The sequence below is a fragment of the Notamacropus eugenii genome, chromosome 1 (genome assembly GCF_028372415.1).
Source record: "Notamacropus eugenii isolate mMacEug1 chromosome 1, mMacEug1.pri_v2, whole genome shotgun sequence".
Lineage (NCBI taxonomy): Eukaryota > Metazoa > Chordata > Mammalia > Diprotodontia > Macropodidae > Notamacropus > Notamacropus eugenii.
The window spans coordinates 270279501-270301349 of NC_092872.1; the positions used below are offsets into that span (position 1 = coordinate 270279501).

At 46.5% G+C, this 21849-nt stretch overlaps 1 protein-coding gene across 4 annotated transcripts in view; it reads left to right on the forward strand.

Moving 5' to 3' along the window:
• FAM13C (family with sequence similarity 13 member C) overlaps positions 1-21849 on the forward strand; it is a 92857-nt gene that overhangs the window by 64537 nt on the left and 6471 nt on the right. Inside the window, exons 6-12 of one of the 4 annotated variants that reach the window (XM_072628902.1) lie at positions 158-245; positions 11915-12125; positions 12978-13110; positions 13946-14027; positions 15495-15709; positions 18657-18752; positions 20693-20892. In XM_072628902.1, coding sequence (XP_072485003.1) covers positions 158-245; positions 11915-12125; positions 12978-13110; positions 13946-14027; positions 15495-15709; positions 18657-18752; positions 20693-20892 — 1025 coding nt within the window. The remainder of the gene's footprint in view (positions 1-157; positions 246-11914; positions 12126-12977; positions 13111-13945; positions 14028-15494; positions 15710-18656; positions 18753-20692; positions 20893-21849) is intronic. The other 3 variants (XM_072628904.1, XM_072628905.1, XM_072628903.1) reach the window with 3 other exon arrangements.

Genomic DNA, 21849 nt, shown 5'->3' on the forward strand with positions numbered 1-21849 from the left:
GCCCATCCCCCTCTCCTGCGGACCCCGGGGGCGGGAGGGGGCCTCCCCGGGCTGCAGCCCCGTCCCCTCCCCCAGCCTGATGTTCGGCTCCTGCTGGCAGAGCCCCCTGCTGAGGCTCCAGGCCCTCGAATCTGACCTCTGCTCTGTCTTTTTCAAGCAGGAGGAAGCCGCCCCCTTGCAAGGGGTCAGGGACCCGGCTCTGTCCTCCCCCCAGAGCACGCCGGCGGACGGAGCCCACGCTGGAGGTAAGAGACCGTGGGACGGGGGGCAGCGCTGGGCGCCCCTGTCTGCTGCCCCGGCTGCTGGCTCGGAAGCCCGCCGGGGAGCAGCCCGGGTGAGGCGGGGCTGCCCAGCGGGGTGGGGGGTGACCCTCCTCCCAGGCCCTGGACTCCTCCCTGGAGACGTTCGATGCCACTGCTTAGCACGAGGTGTCAGTGACTTCCTTCACGTAGCCATCCTCGCCTCGTGCTCTCTTGGGGGGCTGTGTCCTCAGTCCTTCGGGCCTCCATGGAAATGGGGAGCTTCAACGCTCCGGTCCTTTACGGGGTGGGGAGTGGGGAGTGGGATGGGGCGGGGGTTTTACCTCCTCTGGAGTTCTCCGTAACAACCTGAAATGGAGTTCCTTGGCTGGAGGTGAAGGAGAGTGAGGGCTGCCCCCATCCCGTTAATAGCTGTGTGAAGCCGGGCTGGGCAAGGAGGCCCTCGGTCTGTCAGATCCCCAGCTTCTGATACAGGGGGCCTGGGGGCAGGGCTGCTGGCTCACAGGAAGCCGAGAAATAGGTCACTATCGGTGAACCTGACTGATGGGAACGCCGGACTCTGGGAGAGGGACCAGCTTCTCTTCCTTAAAACCTCAGTCCATTGATAAATGGGGCCTGATCTCTTGATGGCAGATGAAAGCATCAGTGCCCCCCAGCTTTCTTCATCTCTCTCTGTCTCTCTCTCTGTCTCTCTCTCTGTCTCTCTGTCTCTGTCTCTCTCTGTGTGTCTCTTTCTGTCTCTGTCTCTGTCTCTCTCTTTCTGTGTCTCTCTCTGTGTCTGTGTCTGTCTCTGTCTCTCTCTGTGTGTCTCTCTCTCCCCCTCCCTCCCAGGAATAACAGGAGCTAACAATGTCAAGCCTCCTGGGGTGATTTGCAAAGATCTCCTTTCAAGCAGTGATTTTCTCCCTTAGGATTCTCAGTTGTCCTGTACAATGAAAGTGGGCATAAGCCTTTAGAGTGTGGCTTCTCTGGCTCGCTTTCCCAGGCCTTCTTAAATCTGGGGTCTTTTCTCTCTTGATTCATCCCTAAATTATCATGCTATATTGGCTGTTTGCATCTTGTCCCCTAATTCGATGGTGAGATCCTTGAGAGCAGGGGCTATCTAATCCCTGTGACAAGTACAGTGTTTGGCACGTAGTAGGTACTTAATACCTGTTGACTGACAGCCATGTCTTCATTATCCTCACATGGGTCGGTCTGCCTTGTATTTGAATGAATGTGGCCAGAGCCGGCTGACTAGGCCCCCTCAAACATTTGTGGGCATTGGCCCTGCATTGTGTCCTGCGTGCACATGAAAGACCCGCTCGACTAAAAATGAGCATAATCACATCTAATGAGGACAGACAGGAATCTGACCTCCCTCCCTCTCACTTCCTATAAGCACTTCTTACATTCCCAAGGTGGCAAATTATTGCCTCTAGGATGGTGAATGAGGGTGGACCACCTAAGGCATTAAGTTCACACTTATAAATCATTCTCAGTTTAAATTTTGTATATTTATGTGTTGTATATTTATGTGTCATCCTTAGAATATGTACACATGAAAATCAGTGTGGTGTAGTGGCTAACCTTTGAATCAGAAAGGTCTGAATTTCAGTCTTACCTGTGACACCCACTAATTGTGTGACCAGGGCTCCTCACCTTAGTTCTCAGGCAGCAGAGCTTAGAGTGTGTACATATGTGGGTTGTTATGGATAAGGCTTCTTTACTCTTGATACATGATGTCATTGGTAGAGAGGGCTCCCAGTGTGGAAACCCTCTCCGCTGGGATGGATTGGCAGCTTTTCTGCAACTTGAAGTCTTAAGATGGCTATCCAGCTAGTATGTGTAAGTAGTGAGATTTGAACCTCAGACTTCTTGTCTCCAAGGCTAGATCGATATTCAGTGGAACGTACTCCTTTCCTATAATTATGGTATTAAATTACACATGTATACATTATACATATGTGTGTACACATACATATTAAGTGTGTGTGTGCGTGTGTGTGTGTGTGTACATGTGAGAGAGAGAGAGAGAGAGAGAGAGAGAGAGAGAGAGAGATTTTATATCTAGCTAGGAATCAGAAGACTTGGGTTCAACTTCCAGCTTTGCGTGTGACTTTGGACAGGTCAGCTTTTGGGGCCTGAGTTTTCGCCTCTTTAAAATTGGGTTCTGTTTTGTTTCTAGGATTCCTGTGATCTCTGACATGCTCGGATTCTAACAGATGGTGTTACATATGAATCCCACATCATTACTCTGGGTAGTCTCATGTATCTCTTCCCTCTGCTTTTTCGAGGCAGTGGGGCATGAGCCATGACAGCAAGACCAGGAATAGATTGAGCAGCCACTGGCCAAAGATCAGTCGGGCTGAGTCAGGACAGTTCTGTGTTCAGGACCAGGCTTCCAGCCTCTGGTCAAGGGCACATCAAGCCATTTCTGCCCATCGCTGTGTGAACCATTCCCTCTGGCAGAGTTGTGTGTGTACACACAGCAGGCTGGTCACAGAGTACATGGTATTGGGCCTTTCAGCCACAGCTACTCACAGCCTGTCGGCTTACTCACAGAGGGGCTGCAATATGCATGTGGAGGGAATACCTCGTGTTGGAAAAAAATGGTGAGCTCTTAGACTGTTGGACAGTGCCAGCATTGTAAGTTATGGCTTATAATGGTCTGTGCTCATTTTATGCTAGGTAGTCTTCATGAGGGCAGGGACTGCATTTTGTCTTATGTAAACTTGACTTTTTTCACAGGGCTCTCTGCACAGAGTCAGCACTTAATGATTGTTGAGTGGATGGATGGATGGATGGATAGGGGCAGCTAAGTGGTGCCATATTGCATAGAGTGCCAGGCTTGCAGTTAGGAAGACCCAAGCTCAAATCTGACCTTAGTCACTTACTAGCTGTGTGACCCTGGGCAAGTCACTTCACCTGTTTACCTCAGTTTCCTCCTCTGGAAAATGAGATGGAGAAGAAAATGGCGAAGGGACTCCAGTATCTTTGCCAAGAAAACCCCAAATGGGGTCACATAGAATTAGACATGACTGAAATGAGTAATCATTGAACAACGGATGAATGAATGGATGGGTAAATGGATGGATGAATACACAGGTGGGTGGGTGAGTGTATGGATGGATAGATGGATGGGTGGATGGATGGATTAGTGAATGAGTGGATGGATGGGTGGATGAGTGAATGGATGGATGAGTGGATAGATGGGTGGATGAATGGATGGATGAATTGGTGGATGGATGGATGAATGGATGAATGGATGGATGGATGGATGGGTGAATGGGTGGGTGGATAGATGAATTGAGGAATAAAAGGGTGGTTGTAATAAGTGGAAGCCTTTTCATGGTGATCAGTGTGCCTGGAAGTCCTTGTTCTTCCCTTTACCCCTTTAAGTCTTGCTTGGCCTTTAAAACCCAACTCAGATATTAGTTCCTTCTTGAAATTTTCCCTGATTCAGTTGTTTAATCATAATTTTTCTTTGGCATTTTCTCCCAAAGCACTTTGCAAATTTCTTGTATATTATTGTATATTCTAGTTATTTTTGTTTGTACTCTGTCTACTATTTAGCCTGTAAGCACCATGAGGCTAGGAAAGGGCTATGGGATGGTGAAGAGTGTAGTGAACTGAGGCCCAGGAGGACCAAGCTCTGACACTTACAGGCTGGGTAATGCTGAACAGGCCTCTTAACCTTTCAGCCTCAGATTCCTTGTAGGTAAAATGGGCATGGTAATACCTGTTGTTAGGAAGAAATGAATTAAACTATGTAAAGTGTTTTGAAAACTTGAAAATATTACAGAAATGTCAGCTAATATGATTATTATCTACTTTGAATGTCTCCTAGTCACTATCACAGTGCTTTGCACATGGTAGGCACTTCATAAATGTTTGGTAATTGTGTGATATCCAGGAGTATAAAATCAAATTATAGGCCATGAGGCCCATATGAAAATCTCCGAGTTTCCCTTTTACTGGCCATGAACAACATTTGTTGTTGTTGTTTTTTTTCACATCAGAATGGCACATAAAGAAAAGTCATTATTTCTTGATTTAGAGTCACTATTAAAATTAACAACTACACTTTCTCTATTGCTGGGTCTTGCTCACAAGGGGCATTTAGATGTTTGTTGACTTGGCTGTAAGATACTCATGTTTATCATGCTCAGTTTAGGACTTCCGCCATCTTGTCATCAGCTGGGACAGCTCTGGGTCTGGAGTCAGAGATTGGCCCTGAATGCCAGTCATGGCTTGGCCACTTGCTACCTGTGTGACAGGGCCTCACTTTCCACCCCTATAAAATGGGCCCATTCCACCGGGACACCCACACTCCTGTGATCGGTGACATTTTGATGGGGTTTCTCTTTCCACTGATAGGCCTTTCAGTCCCTTTAAGACTCACTAGTAGATGATCTTTTGAGAGTTACTGTGGTCTAGACTGTTTGGGATGACCAGGGGGAAATCTATCTGTGAGCCATGGGCTGGAAGACCCAGTGAATATTTCAGCAAGCCTTCAGTCTTACGTCTGATGACAAAACCAACCAAATGAGAGATTCCTCATGATATGTAGGATCTACAGAGCTGATCAGTCCCCATTGGCTTCAGTCAGATGAGAATCTGAAATACAAAAAGGAGAGAAGAACCATGTTTCCTAGGTCTTCAGATCACGACCTTGGGCCTGAAGCTTAACTCATGCCTTAGAAATGATTCATATTTATTCTAGCACTTTAAGCTTGGCAGAATACTTTACTTAAATTTGTAATTTGAGCCTCATGACAACCCTGAAAGGTAGGTACCTTTGGACGATGAGGAAACTGGGGTGCAAAGAAATGTATTTGCTTCTGGCCTCACAGTAATTATGTGTGTAAAGTGGAATTTGAACCCAGACCCCAGCAGGCTCCACACCCAGCACGTTTTCCAGCGTATCATTAATTGTTGTATGATTGTTACCAGGGTTGTGGCTGGAGGCTTCAGGAGGCTGCTCCATGGCCAGGAGGGAAAGACTGAATTTATTTCCACAATTAAAACCAAGAGGAACAAATTCTGGGGAGTGACTTGTAGCAAATACAAAGAATTGCTATCTAGAGGCCCTAGAGCTGGCCCAGCCTTGCTGTCTGTAAACAGTCTGGAGAAAAGTATAAACGAAGTAATTGGGACACGATTTTCTTTAAATGGATGGATGGTCTTTGGTGGTTGGAATGAATGGCTTTGGGGCACATTGGTGAGGCTGTAGTAGGCTGTCGTGGAATGGGAAGCGGAACAGAAAGCTATTTAAAGCTGCACTTCTGGAAGGGTGTGATTAGAAATCGCACGTGCTCACTTCGGAGTCTGTTACCTCACTCCAGCCCGGCTGGGCTCAGTTTCCAGCAGCAGCTCCAGGAGATGATGGTCCTTGGAGACAGGGTCCTTGTCCTCTGTGACTTTGCCCAGGGCTTCCTTTATCTTCTCCCCCTCCCATTTCTTGAGATAATGAGTTCTGTGAGTTTCCTCCCCACTGACTTAAATGGCCCTTGTATTTTTTTGGGGGGAAGGGTGGGGCTTTCTGGGTTTCCCCCAGCTCTAGCATTTTAGTATTTGGGGGGGTTGACAGTGTTCCTCCTCTCTACTTCTAACCTGACTTTATGAGTTCTAATCACACCCTCCCCCTAGCCTTTGTGTTTTTAGGCTGAAGAGACTGATCTTTGGTTACTTGAATAACCATTTTTGATCCTTTTCCAGTCTTTGGGCCCCTTTGGAGGGGCTGTCACAGAAAGGACACAGTGCAGTCCACATAGAGGTGAGCCACAGGTAATTTTTTTTTCTAGATTATTTCCAAAGCACTCGTGAATGATGCCCAGGATTCTTCCTTCTTTTAGAGCCATAGCGATGCTACAAAGGAATGTTCAATAGTGACTAGATCCCTTTCCTGAGCATTATTGCTACTAGGGGGCTTGAGATTTTGTTAGGATCACTTGAATCATTTTTCTCTAATGTTTTACCATTTTTAGTACTACACTGGATAAAGACAGATAGATAACCAGAAGACTAGAAGAGAAGCTAGGCTAGCACATTGGATGAGAAAGGCAGGATAAAAAAAAAAAATCAGTGGGCTTGATTATTGGTCTAAGAAGGTGAAATTTGATAGAGATAAATCCTCCATTTGGTTTGGAAAAACCACCTTCCCGAGTATCCAGCTTGCCTCCTCCCTGAGGGTCTTCACTCAGAGGTAGGATGGACCCTTGCTGGGAATGTTGAAGAGGGGCACATCGTGGAGGTTTCTCTCAGCCCTGCCTGCCCACAGTGAAGCCCACAGGATGCTCTTTTTGACCTGACATGGAGCTATCCGAAGCCAAGACAATTAGCGAGCCCCTCCTATGGGTCATTGTTTATCCTGCCAAATTCTGGGCATTTCACTGCTTGAAAAGACGAGGGTCCTTCCCTCACTGGGCCATCATCTCCTGAGGATGCTGCTCTTCTCCTCCGTGACTCAGGATAGATAGGACTGGTCCCAGGACCACTCTCTGGGGGAAATGGTTGGGAGAAAGAAGTGCTGACACCTCTTTTAGAGAAATTCCCATTTAGTTAAACTCTCAGCTGTGGCCTTTCATTAATTAACCCGTTTCCCATCTGTGATCAGACATTTTTCCCCATCCTGATGGAGTTTCCTTTGGTGGTGTTTTGTTTTGTTTTTTTTAACACCCTTTGACTGAGAATTGTTCCACAGCCTTTATGAATGTTTAATTAAACGATGCTGTTGATTCTCCCTTGTCCATGCCCTCATTTATTTGATTTTTCACAGGATCCTAGTGCTAGTCTAACAGAATGGAGCTGTCTCTCCCAGCTCTCGTTTGTCCCGTCTGTATCCCTGCTTGTATATAGGGGTGTGCACGTTGTTTCCCCATTTGACTGTGAGACCCTTGAGATCAAGAATCGTTCTTTGCCTTTTTTTAAATAGCCCCTCTATCCCTACGCTTTAGCACAATGCATGCCATGCAGGTAGGTGTCTAATAAATACACATTGCTTTGATTTTCCTTTAAAAGTTCCTGCCTCATTTGTGTTCTGTGACCCTACACTGGATTGTCTATCAGACCAGCCTGCCAGCACTGGGTGCAAGGCTTCCTGGGGAGCTGTTCCCCTGGCTCAGCTCTAAAGCTGCCATGAAAGAAGGACTGGCATCCCCTTGGTCCCTTGGACATTGGCTGGCTGTGGGAACCTGTTGGGAGCTTCAAGGATGCCCTCTTGATGGTAGCTGCATGCATCCAGTGATACCCATCCCACGTCCAGCCTGTGACATCCTATGGCTGGGGAAGATTCAGTTTGTCACTTGTCTTTTAGATGGTGCTGAGCACTATGTTACATGGTTACACATGGTAACTGGGTTCGTAGAGCGCTTCATAGATAATCTCTTGTTGGGGCAGAAACGAGACATATTTGTCGGGGGAGAAGATGGTGGGTGATTTCACTGGTGTAGGGAACTCCCTGTGAGGAAGCACCCTCCCCCAATGCAGATCAGCACCTGTTTCTCAACTCACAAGTCCTGTACAGGTGCCTGGGGCACTACCCCGACTAGACTCAAACCCATGCCTTCCTGACTCATTGGCCAGTTCACTATCCACCAGGCAACACTGTCTCCCACTGCAGATACGGCCTGCAGTTTAGCAGTTTACAAATGTTCTCATTTGATTGTCACAGCAACACAGTTATTATCACTCCTGTTTTACAGAAGAGGAAGCTAAGCATCATGTAGGTTAGTGTAACTTTCTGAGGCAGGATTCACACCCAGGTCCATCTGGTTCTAAGTCCAGCGCTGCATACACTGCTCCATCTAGCTGTGACAAGTATTATTATCCCATCTGACAGATAAGGAAACTGAAGTGCAGAGGGGTATAATTTTCAAAAGTGGGATTTGAACCTGTCTTTCTGATACTGTCAGCAATTAGCAAGTATTTACTAAGTGCCTACTAGTTCTAGCGAATCTCTTTGTGTCCTCAGCTCTTAATAGCACAGTTCCTAGCACATACTAGGTGCTTTTCAGTCATTTCTGACCCCATTTGGGGCTTTCTTGGCAGGGATACTGGTGCTTTGGCCATTTCTCTCTCCAGCTAATTTTACTGCAAATGAGGCAAATGAGGTTAAGTGACTTGTCCAGGGTCACACATCTGGTGTCTGAGGTGGGATTTGAACTCAGGAAGATGAATCTTTCTAACTCCAGGACAGATGCTCTGTCTACTACACCAAAGTGCCTACTGTGTACTGGGCACTTTCTTTGTGCCCAGTTCTTATTAGCACACGGCCTGGCACATGCCAGATGCTTAACAAATGTTTATTGGGATTATCAAGTGAATAAATGCAATTTTATGCAAGGTGGTTTTGGAGGGTAAGTCTAACTCTTGACCTGTTGAAGATGGTCTAGGATGGTCTGAAGGGCCTCTTTATGCTGAGTGGACACAAGGAAAACAGCCCATGATAAGAGGGATTTCACCTTCATTTTGTTATAAGGAACTTGAAAAGATCAAACTAGAAATTAAATATATCAGACACAACAGCAAAGCAATGAGAGATTTCGGTTTTGTTCTGTTTTTCCTGAGAAGGGTCTTGGAGCTCTTATCTCAGACCATGTCTACATGACCCCAAAGCAACCATGTTAAGAAACAACCAAAGCAAACCGTTAATTGTTTTGTCTACATGAAACAGGACAGCTGTGAGCTCTTGGCTGTGACTGGTAAATCCAGTGAGTGACCTTAGGGGGCTCATGAGAAATGGGCCAGGCACCATGGGACCTGGGGACAAACATCACCCAATTTTCAGTCAAGAGGATGATGCCCCAGCTGGTAACTGTTAAATTTGACCCTTACTCCTGGTAACATTTTAGATTGGGCTGTTAAGGGTCAGACAGTTCTTAAGCCCTTAGAAAAGTAAGTGATTGCAGACATTGGCTTTGTTAAAAATAAATGCTGCCAGTTTCCTTTCTTGAAAGGGTTTCCAGCCTAGTATATGTTGAAGGTAGAGGTATTTGACAAGAGTCCCTCATAGCATCTTTGATGCCAAGATGGTGGAATGTGGCCTGGGTGGAGGTACTTTGAGTGAAATTTAGCAACTGACCCGAAGCACAGAACTTTGGGGCATGGATTGTTGCCAGTACAAAGGGATGTCTCCCGTAGAGGTCCTCAGGGCTCTCTCCTTGACCTTGCTCTGTTTAATGACTTTGTGAATAACTGGGATAAAGGCATTTGAGAATCAAGGAGACTTGGGATGAGAAAGGTGAAGTGACCTGTAATAGTGATAGAAAGTGGTCAATTAAAGTGGTTCACATTAATTCAGAAGTTTGGCTCAGTCCTCCTGCCTTCTGGTCTAGCCTTTATCTAAAGGGCCCCGGGTTCTGCCTGAGGATCATGGGAGTTAGTTTCTGGCTTTAACATTGATAAGTTAGATGGATGGATGGATAGATGGACAGACATAGATAAAGATGGATTGATGGATGGATGGATAGGTGGATAGACAACTTATTAAGTAATTTATTATAATTATTTAGCAATTTATTAAGTGATCACGTGTCTGGCATTGTACAAATCACTGGAGGTACAAATATCACAGAACACACCCTGCCCTCAAGGAACTTACCCTGCAATAGGAGAAGCTGCCTCAGAAGGGGGAACTGGAAATCCATGGGGAGGAGGAGTGTGCAGTAGGAGAGGTTCAGTAGGGGAGGCTGCTGGTGAGGAGGTGAAGTCCAGAACATGACAGCTCTGTCTACATGGGGCTTTTGTTTCTTGGTTTGGACTGAAGGGATCAGCCAAACAAGGTAAAAACAAGGTGCTCATCTCCATCAGATGTATTATTTTTTTTTCCACAGAATTGAGAAGTCAACTGGCCTTTAGGTTCAGCTTTGTCACTGAGTTGTGTGATCTGGGTCAGGTCAGCCTTTCCTTCTACAAAGAGTTGGACCCTATGACCTCAGAGATCCGTGCTGAGGCCAGATTTCTTCTCGGAGCTTACTTTGTAATGGCAGAAGTTGTGGGTGGAGCATGATATAGCATGTGTGTATGCTCGTCTTTCATTGCTGAAGAAGACCATGCCATCAGAGAAATGATGACATGACTTGCACTTGACTTTGTTTTGAGCGAGGGAGGGCTGTGCAGGTCACCAGCCTCACTTCTTCTCCAGAGCCATCTGAATCAGTGACCAGGTATTCATCAGGATGACTGGAGATGACCCAGGATGAGGCAGTTGGGGTTAAGTGACTTGCCCAAGGTCACACAGCTAGTGAGTGTCAAGTGTCTGAGGTGAGATTTGAATTCAGGTCCTCCTGACAACCACACTGGTGCTCTATCCACTGCACCACCTAGCTGCCCCTATAGCATGTACATGGGGAAATCAGAGGGAAAGATGATGTGAGCTAGAGGTCATCATGAAGACTTCCTGGAAGAGGTGATACTTGAGCTGGGCCTTGAAGAGAGGACAAAGGTTCTGCCTGGTAGGGATGAGAAAGAAGTTCATTCTAGGCAGGGCTGGGGTAGTTTATGCTTGTACAAATGTGTGGAGGTAGGAGATGGCATCTTGAATTTAAAGCCTGTATTCCTCCAAAGAGAGTAGAAGAGGGTCCCATGACTAAAATTACAAGCATGGGCAGAGAGTCAGGAGAGATGAGCATGGTGTTGTGGGGAGGGGCAGGTAGGCATGCATCATCCATCCATCTATCCATCTGCTCATCCATCCATCCATTCATCCTTCTGCCCATCCATCCATCCATTCATCCTTCTGCCCATCCATCCATCCATTCATCTATCCATCCATCCATCCATCCATCCATCCATCCATCCATTCATTCATCCATCCATCTTCTCATCCATCCATCCATCCATCCATCCTGGGGCACCTCTGGTCCTCCAGCCATGCTGCCACAAATGCTGGGGTTAGACTTGATCCTGCTTGGGCTGAGGAGGAAAAGCTTGTGAGTCCAATTCCACAGCTGGTGGTTTGTCCTTCAGACAAAGATTCATCACCAGCTAAAAGAAACCTTTCCATTTCCTCACATGCCTATGCCAGTGCCTGCCCCCATCACTTTGTGTCCATTCTGAGTCTGCCTTTGGACATGTTCCTTGTAGGGACTGTAAGCTCTTCACAGGCAGGCTGTGTATCCCCAGAACCCAGCACAGCACCTGGCACATAGTAGGTGCTTAAGAAATGTTTGTTGATTGATTTCTTCATGCAGACCTAGATTTTCTGAAGTTGGAAGTATTTCCTTTTTATTCACCCTAACTTTAGATTCAATTTCTCATACATATACATACACTTATAGAAAGGGGAGAGAGGAAGAGGGTGAGAGAAAGAAGGAAAGGGTCAGAAAGGGAGGGAAGGGGGAGAGACAGAGAGACAGGTAGGGGGAGAGGGAGAAATAGGAAGAGGACGAGAGGATGGTGAGAGAGACAGGAGGAGGAGAAGGAGAGATTGAGAGAGAGTTAATTAATGGCTCACTTTGAGGCTTTCTGGGCCTTGGTTTTTCTGTCAGTGAACTGGGGATGAAAACATTTTCCATACTGCACCCATGTTTTGGTGAAGCTATCACATGCCATTTTGAACTAACCGTCAGCTTCCCCAAGGACAAGGAGCTCCAGAAATGCAAGATCGTATTCTGAAAGGTAATGCTTCTTCTTTGGATACACGTCAGTAACAAGCCATCTTGCCCTCTCAGACCCAGTGCCCGCCTACAAAGATTGGCGTAATGAAGCAGACAACGCCTCCGAGGACCCGCCATGCATTGGAACTAGCCGCTTGCTGCATCATATCACGGATGGTGACCGCCCCCTCCTGTCTCCACGATGCTCCCTCTTTAGCCAAAGCCAGAGATTTAATTTAGACCCTGAATCTGCCCCTTCTCCACCCAGCGCTCAACAGTTCATGATGTAAGGAAACACTGTCCAGCCTGATTTGTTCTTCTGTCTCTCTCGCTTCTTTACATGCCATATTTATTGTTTGGTGTTTGTTTTTTGAATGTGTTTCCTGCCTCCTGTGACATGATGGGTTTGCTGTTATTGGAAGGGATGGGATGGGGAGCATTACTTCTAAGTCCTTGGCCTGAACAGCAGGAAGTGAAGTCTGTTGCTACTACTTTCAAAATGCTTGGAGGGGAGTTCATTGATCTTTTAGAAAAATAATACTCCATTTTGTTTTGATACTGTAGACCCTTCCCCACAAACTCCCAGAGAGCCTCTTGCAAGGGCTCAGGCACAAAGGACAGGGACATCTGTCTTCGTGGCAGTGTGGCACTGATCTTGATCGATGTGTTTGACCAGAGGTTTGGGCCTCTGTACACCACCCTTGGTTGTCATGGGCATTGTTCCCTGGGCTTGGCTTCCTCCCTTGCCATCCCTTCATACTTGTGGGGGGCTCACTTCTGGAAGGAAGACTCAGGAGATGCCACCTGCCCCAGCTGGGTGGTGGGGACAGGTGTGTGCTGCAGAACATTTCATCTGGAACATTCCTAATGAAGTGACAGACGCTTCACTGGAAACGTAGGAAGTATAGATGGGCTGTAAGAGGTCAGAGACGTTCTGTGTGTCACAGAAAGAGATGGGATTGTCCCATTGTCAGAATGCATGGTAGTTAGGGCTACCCCAAGACATCCTTGGTTCCTTGAAAATGTTACCACATTGGACCTTTCCCACTCAGGAGCCTGGGCCTTCTGGTCAACTGGCTTTCAAAAATATCTGCTATTGGCAAATCTCCTTATCAGGTTCTGTCCATCTCCTGTGCAGGCCGAGGAGTTCTTCAAGGTGTGAGGATGGGAAAGGGCCCCAGACAGTGACCCAGTTGACCAAGCACATCCAGAACCTCAAGCGGAAGATCAGGAAATTTGAGGAAAAATTTGAGCAAGAAAAGAAATACCGGGTAGGGATCCACGAAGTGGGTGGCACTTGTCCTGTGTCTCTTCCTATCTCCTTCCCTCTCTCCCTTCTATGTTCATTTAGGAAGGGGAGGTGTGGCTGAGGACCACTGGGATGACCTCTACCCAGGAAGGGCTTGGATTCTAATCCCTCCTGGAGGGGTCGCTACTTGTGTGTTACTGTCTGCAAGTCCCTTAACCAAGGCAGGCACATCCCTAGTAGCGAATGACAGACCAGGTGTGAGGGAATAAAGGTGGGGGCTGAGGCAGAGGAGAGAAGGGGACATATTCAAGAGATGGGGCAGAAGGGAAGTGACAGGTCTTGGCACTGTGTTGGATACAAAGGAGTGAGAGATAATGAGGAGCCAAATATGAGTCCTGGGTTATGAGCCTCAGGACCTGGGAGGGTGATGGTGAGGCTTTCAATATTAATAGGGAAAGTAGGAGGGGAGCAGGGTGGGAGAAGGGACTGTTAGGTTTAGACATGAAAACAGGAGGCATTTCTTAAGTGCTGATTGTGCAGGTTTCTAGGGACTAGAAAGAAAAGATAGAGGGTCCCTCCTTTCAAGGAGCCTGCACCCTCTGGGGGGGATGCTTTCCATATTTGGGAGCATCACAACTCTGCTGGAAGGTTCCCCTCCCTCATTTTACAGGGAAGTAAGTCAGGGCCCAGAGAAGGGAGGTAGCTTTTCTGGGACTGCATGTCTTGTCAGGGGCAGAGCCAAGATCCCAGCACCAGCGTGTAAACTCCAGCGTGGGGGCTCTGTTGCAGCTGCTGGGCCTTCTCCCATTTTTCTCCCCCGGTCCAGTTTTGCTCCTGATCCATTCTCCCTGTTACAGCCTTCCTATGGAGACAAGACCTCTAATCCTGAAGTCCTGAAGTGGATGAATGACTTGGCCAAAGGCCGGAAGCAGCTCCGAGGTAACTGGCTGGGAGGGAATTCCCGGTGAGGCCTTGGGCAGGGGCAGGGAGGGTCCTGGTGCAGTAGCAGCCTTCACCCCGCCTTTGGGGAGGATATGAAGGGATGTCTGGGCACCCTGAGGACCTGCTCTGCAGGATGGCATTTATGATGGAGAAATTTCAGGCATCCTTACAAAGTTGTGAGGGAGGCATTTTGGGTGCTTTGATTTATTAAACTGCTACACCAGGACAACAGAAGGTTGTCCAATTAATGGAGCAAGTTGTCCCCGTCCTGGAGCAATAAGAGGGAAACTCACCTTAATCTTCTCATTGTGGGGAAGGGCAGGGGGATGCTGATTGTGGGGTGAGCCATAGGACGATAGACAGCTTGGCTTAGTCTTCACCTGTTCTTCTTTGTAATAGGGAAGGGTTTAATGGGTCAGAGATGTCTGAAGTAAAAACAACATGAAATAATAAAGTTTTTAATTTTATTTTTACATCTTATTTAATATTTTATTTTTCCCAATTACATGTAAAAACACATTCTTTTTCAAATTTTGAATCCCAAATTCTCTTCCTTCCCTCCCTCCGCCTTCACTGAGAAGGCAAGTAGTTTGACATAGGTGATACATGTGTGGCCATGCAAAACACATTTCCATGTAAGTCATTCTGTGAAAGAAAATACAGACAAAAAACCAAGAAAAATGAAAGAAAGAAAAAGCATCTTTGATCTGCATGCAGGCTCTACCAGTTCTTTCTCTGGAGACAGCAACTTTCATTAGAAGTCCTTCAGAATAATCAAAGTTTAAAAAAATTTTCTTAAAGAAAATGCATATGATTGAAAAAAATACAGTGTAATTACAACTCTCCCTTAAATGCCATCCATTTAAATGCTTAACCACTTTTCTTACTCTTCAGATTGCTATTAAGAAGCATGATGGGGGAAGAAATAAATTGCTTGGAGGTCAATAAACAAAGTCTGTCAGGGCATTCCGGGGTGCCGAGGGTCCAGTTCCAGACAGTCTGTTTACCAGGAATGGTATTTAAAGTCACATGGCAAGGACATGACTTCTTGGCACAGCTCTGGTGCCAGCAGAGTCCATTTGGGGCATTCCTGGCTTAGGCCCAACCCCTCTTTGCTGTCTTCTGGAATCCCTCCAGACATCTGTTTCCCCCAGCCCCTCCAATGTTGGCCAATAAGTGTCATCCTACTTGGGGGAGCTACATGTTTACAAAACCCTTCAAAGTCTTTAGGGGCTGAAGGAAGGATGGCCAAGTATCTTTGCAGGTGGTGAGGGAGATGTTCCTCCTTTTCAGGCCCCACTCCTTAGGGGACTGCCCACCTTGCTTCAGGAAGGCTGGCTCTCCTTCCGCATTCAGGCCTATCCAGTATGTGGGGCCGGTTTGATATGGAATGTTGGTCATGTGATCACTGAAAGGCCCTGAATGATGTCGATCATTTGTGTTGATTAATGGTGTTTCCCACAGAACTGAAGCTAAAGCTCTCAGAACAACACGGGAGTGTGCCCAAAGCTGTGCCACATCAGACCCTGCATCAGGAACCAGCTGTCATTCCCAAAGAGGTGGAGAAGCCAGAAGCTGCTGGCACTGAGCCAAATTCCTCTGGAGAAGAGATGTCAGATGCCCTGGTCAAGCAGCCGAAGGAGCAGAGAGAACCGCTGACTGCCCAAGAAGATGCCAAGGTATCTTAGGAAGTACCCTGAATGATGCCAGCTCTGCCTCCCACTACCCTCCCAAGATTTATCAGTCATTGGAGTCTGGGGAACATATGTAGGCTGGCATCTTGGGGGTCTGCTTTCCAGTTAATGGGCTGTTTGGGTATCCCATCCATCAGAGACTGAGGATGCCAAAGGCTTGTTAGTGGGCACGAGTTGGACTGGGGTCCCTGGTGACATTGGGGACCTTTCTAGAAAGGCTGTCACTCTGCAGCACTGTGAGGTAGGACCATCTGATTCCATCCCAGGAAACCTTTTGGGGATGTGAACCGAAGGGGCCTGGTGATAACCCAGTTTTATTTCTTGAAAGGAAAAATAGTGCTGCCAGATCCCTTACTACTCATCCCCTAACCGTCTGACCCATCCCCTGTAACAGTGGTGTCAGACTCAAATAGAAATAGATTCCTGTGGACAGTATATTGACTTAGAAAACCACAAATGAACATTGTCTGTGTTGTATTTTTATTTATCTGGTTAATTATATATTTGATTATATTTCCCAATTATATTTTGATCTGGTTTGCTTGGTAGCCAAGAATTTAGGTGGGCATGGGAATTTGGCACTATTTACTTTCTATGAGTCCTAGGGAGCCTAGCCTAAACTTAGAAAATGGAATTGCTTGGTCTTCAGTGCCCCCCTCCCCTTTCTGCATTCTGCCCTCCCTTCCCAAAGAGCCCAGTGCCATCATGATGCCCACTGCTGCCAAAGCCCCTCTCTAGGAGCCTTTGTCTTAAGAAAAGGATCTTCCAGGTAGCACTGCACACTCTGGACACTCATTGTTCTGATAGCTGTCCTCAGGACATTCTACCAATCTCTTGCCAAAATTGTGAAGCCAGAAGAGAAAACCATAATCCAGATGTGGTCTGACCATGAGAGAGGGCAATAGAATTCACCCTCTTATTCCTAGCTCTTGACACATGTCCCACTCTCAGCTCCTCTCCAGTTGCTTTGCACCAGTACTGTTGAGACTACCTCAATCCTGACTCCTTCATCTTCTACTTGTGAAGTGGGTTTCTTGAGCTCAAGTATCAGACTTTACATTTATACCTATTACATTTTGTCTTATTAGGTTCTGCCCAGTGTTTATAGGATCATAGTATCATGTTAGCCTGTCCATGTCTTTTTGGACCCTACCTCTGTCTTCCAGTGTGAGTTATCCATCTACAAATTGGAAAAGCATGCCTTTCTTCTAGCCATTGATGGAAATGTAAAATGGCACGGCCTAAACACAGACCCCTTGGGGCATTACCTTGGAGACCTCCTTTCAAGTTGACATGCAACCGTTATTGACCATTTTGTGAACCCAGTTGTACTATTGACCAGTTGACATCTGGTCATCTTGTTCATTAGGTAAACTATCTGCAGCATTCTTCTCACCTGTCACTTTAGTGATCCTGTCCAAAAAAGAAATACATGTGATCAGTTAATCAATATTTATTAAGTGCCTTCATCTGTCATGACCTATTCTTATTGAAGTCTTGCTGGCTCTTTGGGATTCCAGCTTCCTTTTCTAGAGAGACACTAATCCTGTATTTAGTTATAGAGCTTAGGCTCTTGCCAGGAATCAGGGTCAAAGTCTCTAATTTACAGACTTTTCACTTTTTAAAAGACAAATGAGTCCTTGGGGGCCTTTCTTATTCTCTGTGACCTTTCAAATGTCCTTGTGACTAGATATCTAGTGTCAGATGGACCTTCAAGGTCATCTTACCCAGCTCCATCCTTTTCCAGAGGATGAATCTGAGACCTTGGGGAGTTCAGTGACTTGTCTAGGGTCACAGAGTAAATCTCAGAGCTGGGAGGAGAACCCAGGGCTTCTGACTCCCGATCTAGCACCAAATCCAGCACCCCTTCCATTGTGCCAAGTGGCTGGTCCTTGTCTCCTGCCAGGTCTTTTCCACTCAAGAATGTGGTTGTTCTCATTGGGCAGCCTGGCCATCTCTTCCTCATCCTCTAGTGGGCTCTCTGTCTCCATTAGCCTTTTTCTTTGTTTTGTTATTTCCAGGCCAGACGCCTAGAAAACAGAAACCACAGGTACTGAGTGGCTCTGCTGTCTTTGTGGACAAGGGTCATTTTTGCATCTGTCCTTCACAGAAATCCTTTTCCTTTCTTTGACTCTCTCCTTTCCCCCCCAGAGCTAAGAACACTTTCCTTTGTCACCTTGAGCTTTCTCAGCTCATTTTGATCTTTAGCTCTCCTGATGCATAGCCTGAGACATGCTGTTGGGCTCATTTGGTTCCCTAGCCTTGTTTCCTTCTTGTGTTTAAAAATCTGAGTTGGTTGGGGAGTCCCTTGTGCACCCACATGAGTCTCTGCATGGAAGACAGATTGTGGAGGACTGGTAGAGTCAAGTAAAGGGTTTGGACTTTATGTGGATAGGCCACAGGGCAGGTTTATTTCCCAGTAGGGGTGTTTTGTGAAACCTGTGTGTAAGGAAGCCCTGCACTGAACGGGGCCGGCTAGAAAGAAGGTGATTGCCATAATCCAGATGTGGGATGATGAGGATGGTGGCTGTGGGAGTGGAAGGGAAGATGTAGATACAAGAGAAGGAGATCAATGAGATTTGGCCCCTGGATGGATCCTGGAGGTGAAGATTTGATGTAAAAACAGGGAGATGAGATGGAGATTTGGGGCTTCATTCACTCCATCAGCTTCTACCTTTTTCAGTGCAGGACTTTAAAAGTTAAGATCTTCCATCCCTCTAAAATAGACAGGATCTCTTTTCATCAGGTTGGCTCATAAGGACGGTGGTAGGGTTTTTGTTCAGTACTTTTAAAAACTGCATGCTTCGCTGGACTAATTAATCAGCAGCGTGCCAGGCTCTGATAGTCGGTGTCAGAGTCCCAGGATTGTTTTGGCTTATTCCAAACAATGTTTGTGTACAAGGGGAGCAGTAATTAATGTCTTGCTTTTCAGGTAACGAAACAAGACAAGAGTCTGATCAAGCCCCTTTATGACCGATACAGAATCATCAAGCAGCTTTTGTCCACGCCTTCCCTGATCCCCACCATTGTAAGTCTCAAGGCTCCCTAAGATTTCTGCTCGCATAAGAATCCGTAAGGTGGTGATTGTAATCCAGGCCATAACGGGATGAAGAGATCCAGGGCCTGAGAGAGTAAATCCCGCCTTGGCAGGGCTCAGTCTTTGGGATGTTGTGCACCAAGAACAGAGTACTTCTGTTTTAAGAATCATTTTTAACATTCACTGTTAATATTTTGTGGGGAGAGAAGGAAACCCTAGATTTTGGGCCTATTTCTATTCTGTGCATGTGGGTGAATTTTTCTCCTTTAAAAAAAAGTTGGAAGTATGTTTGTTTGTTTGTTTAATATAGTTTGGTCATGTTTTGGCCATTGTCTTAGGGGGAAGTAGGAGCTTAAAAACTACTGACTGGCCGTTTTTTTAAAGAGTAATTAATTGATTGCAATGCAAACAGCTAAGACCTCTGACACATCATCTTTGATCAACTGCAAAGAAGCAAAGGTTCGTTGCAGCACACGATTCAAAATAACAAGAAATATTAGCACCTAACAATAAATTTTAAATATTGGAATGGATGTATGTGTCCTCTTTGTACTTGTACTTTGGGAGAAAGGGTTGGGGGAGATGGTCCAGTGTTGCCCTTGGAGTCTGGAAGACCCGAGTTGGAAGGGAAAGAGTGCTGGCTTTGGAGTTCAAAGAACTGGGTTCAAATTCTGCCGTTGTCAGTTATCAGCTATGTGACTTTGATCAAGTCTCTGAGCCTCAGTTTTCTCATCTGTAAAACAAGAATTAGATCAGACGGCCTCTGATGGTCCTTTTAGTATATCTCTTACCCGGTCTTCTTCGTTTATGTCCCATCTCCTTCTGACTTACTAGCTTTGTGCTTGTGGGAATTTAATGAATGACCCTCAGGCTGTGCCCTGAGGGGTATTCACTAGAGGTCCTAATGAGGTGGTGAGAAGAGCACCATATTTGAAGCAGAAGGACTGGTCTAGACTCAAGTCCTGGCTTTTCACATAAGACCTATGTGATCTCGAAGCTTGATGTAAATTGGGGCATCATTAGATACAAGTTCCCCAAACTCATTCTGATCCTATTCTGTGTCCTTGGCTATGACCTGGGGGACTCAGAACCCTTGCATACAAGAAGTGAACCCAAAAAAGGGGAGGCTGACTTAGCAGGTCTTGTGAGGAGGGGGCATTTGGTGTTAGCAGCATGGATGAATATTGTGGGTTATCTCAGCCACTCTCCCCTCTCCATAGGTTACTTCTTTTGACCTTCTCCCATATTAGGTCCCTCATCATCTTTTAAGTAACTTAGCTGATCCCAAGAGAGATTTCCATTTTCTTAAATGATAGCCCTTCAGGGACGGTCCCAATGCAGTCTTCTTTCAAAGACTTTATTAGATAGAGAGATGGGAAAAAGACCTTAGAAATGAGCTAGCAGAACCCCCTTTCTTCACAGACAAGGAAATTGATGACCAAAGCAGTCAATCAGTTAGTCAGTCAACAATCATTCATGTAACACCTGTCAGGTGCCAGACTCCAGGCTATATTTGATGCATATAGATACTGAAATGTGATGACAGTTATTGCCCTCAAGGTGATGAGCCCCAGAATCTGGATCCAGCATAGGTCCTCTGCCTCCAAAGCCTACAGTCTTCTCTGTCCACACTTTCACTATCTCCCTCCAGGATACTTAGTGTTTGGTAACTTTTTCTCTCTCCCTCCTTCCCTCCTTCCCTGCTACCTTCCTTCCTTCCTTCCTTCCTTCCTTCCTTCCTTCCTTCCTTCCTTCCCTCCCTCCCTTTTCCCTCTTACTTTCCTCTCTCCCTTCCCTCATCCTTTCTTGCCCTCCTTTTTCTCTCCTTCCTCCCTTACCCCTTTCCCTCTTTCCTTCCTTTCCCTCCCTTCCTCCCTTTCTGCCTTCTTCCTGCTTTCTTTCCTTCCCCCCTTTCTCTTCCCTGTAATAAGCAGGAAGAAGAAGACTCTGATGAGGACTGTCTCCAGGGCAGCCACCAGCCTTCCTTGTCAGATCCAGCCTCCTGCTTACCCATGGGTGAGCCCCTTCCCTTCCCCAATGAGACCGAGCCTGCTGCAGCCTTGTCTCTGGATGCAAAGAAGGAAGTCAGACATCCTGCACTTTCCATGTCCAACCTGCATGAGGCCACCATGTGAGTGCTGCCCTTGCTCCATTTTGGGGCATCTCTGCCCTGGGAGGCCACAACAACTGCCCATCCAGGGATTCTCCTTTTTTTCTTGGGGCTAGCCTTCCTCAATTTACCTGTTATGGCTCAGAACACCGATGAGCTTTCCCGTACACTTTCCTCACTGTTCATTATCTAGTGGAATGAGCAAATATTGTTCTGTGACCCAAGAGAGTTTGAGGGATTCACCATAGTGGTTTCTATGCCCAGTTGCCTCTTTGGCTTGCTCTGACCACTGGCAAGAGGGGTCTGCTGAGGACCAGCCTAGCTAAGGACAGACAGAGGCACATTGCTAGGAAGCTGGCCATCTGGTGGTGAATTCTTTGTTTGCAGCCATCCATGACAGCTATGAAATGAGGAAATTAGTTTTTGAGTATGGTTTGGGAGCCAACCTTAGCCCTCTTTAGTCACATCTTATGGTAAAACTCAACAGATGAAAATGCTTGTGAGGCACCATTCTACGTGTTAACTGCATTTCATGTGCCCCTGACTGGTAAGAAAGAAAGCCTTGCTTGATTCTGGGCCAGTCCTCTTTCCTGCCTTGGCCAGAAATGTATAGTGAGTAAATGCAGTCATCATTGTTCTGACCGCCATGTTATCTCCCAGGTTAGAAGAAGCCTTGGCATTCATGCCACTTTGGCCAGGAAGTTTCCAGTGGATATTGCTTCTTTCTTCTCTCTGTCCCTGTTACCTTAGCACTCATCCCTTAGTTGCCACCCAGCACTCATCCCTTAGTCGTCACCCAGCTTCAGTTTCCAAAAATAGTTTTAGTCACTTCCCTCTCCTACTTAAGAGGTTGTCATGGCTCCCTGGGGCCAAAAGGTTGGCATTTCAGCGAGGCCATTGTCCTTGCTTCCTCCAGACAGTCGTTTTCAGGGTGATAAGTGGGCAGTGATCTGAAGTCTCTATGGTCTTTTATGGACT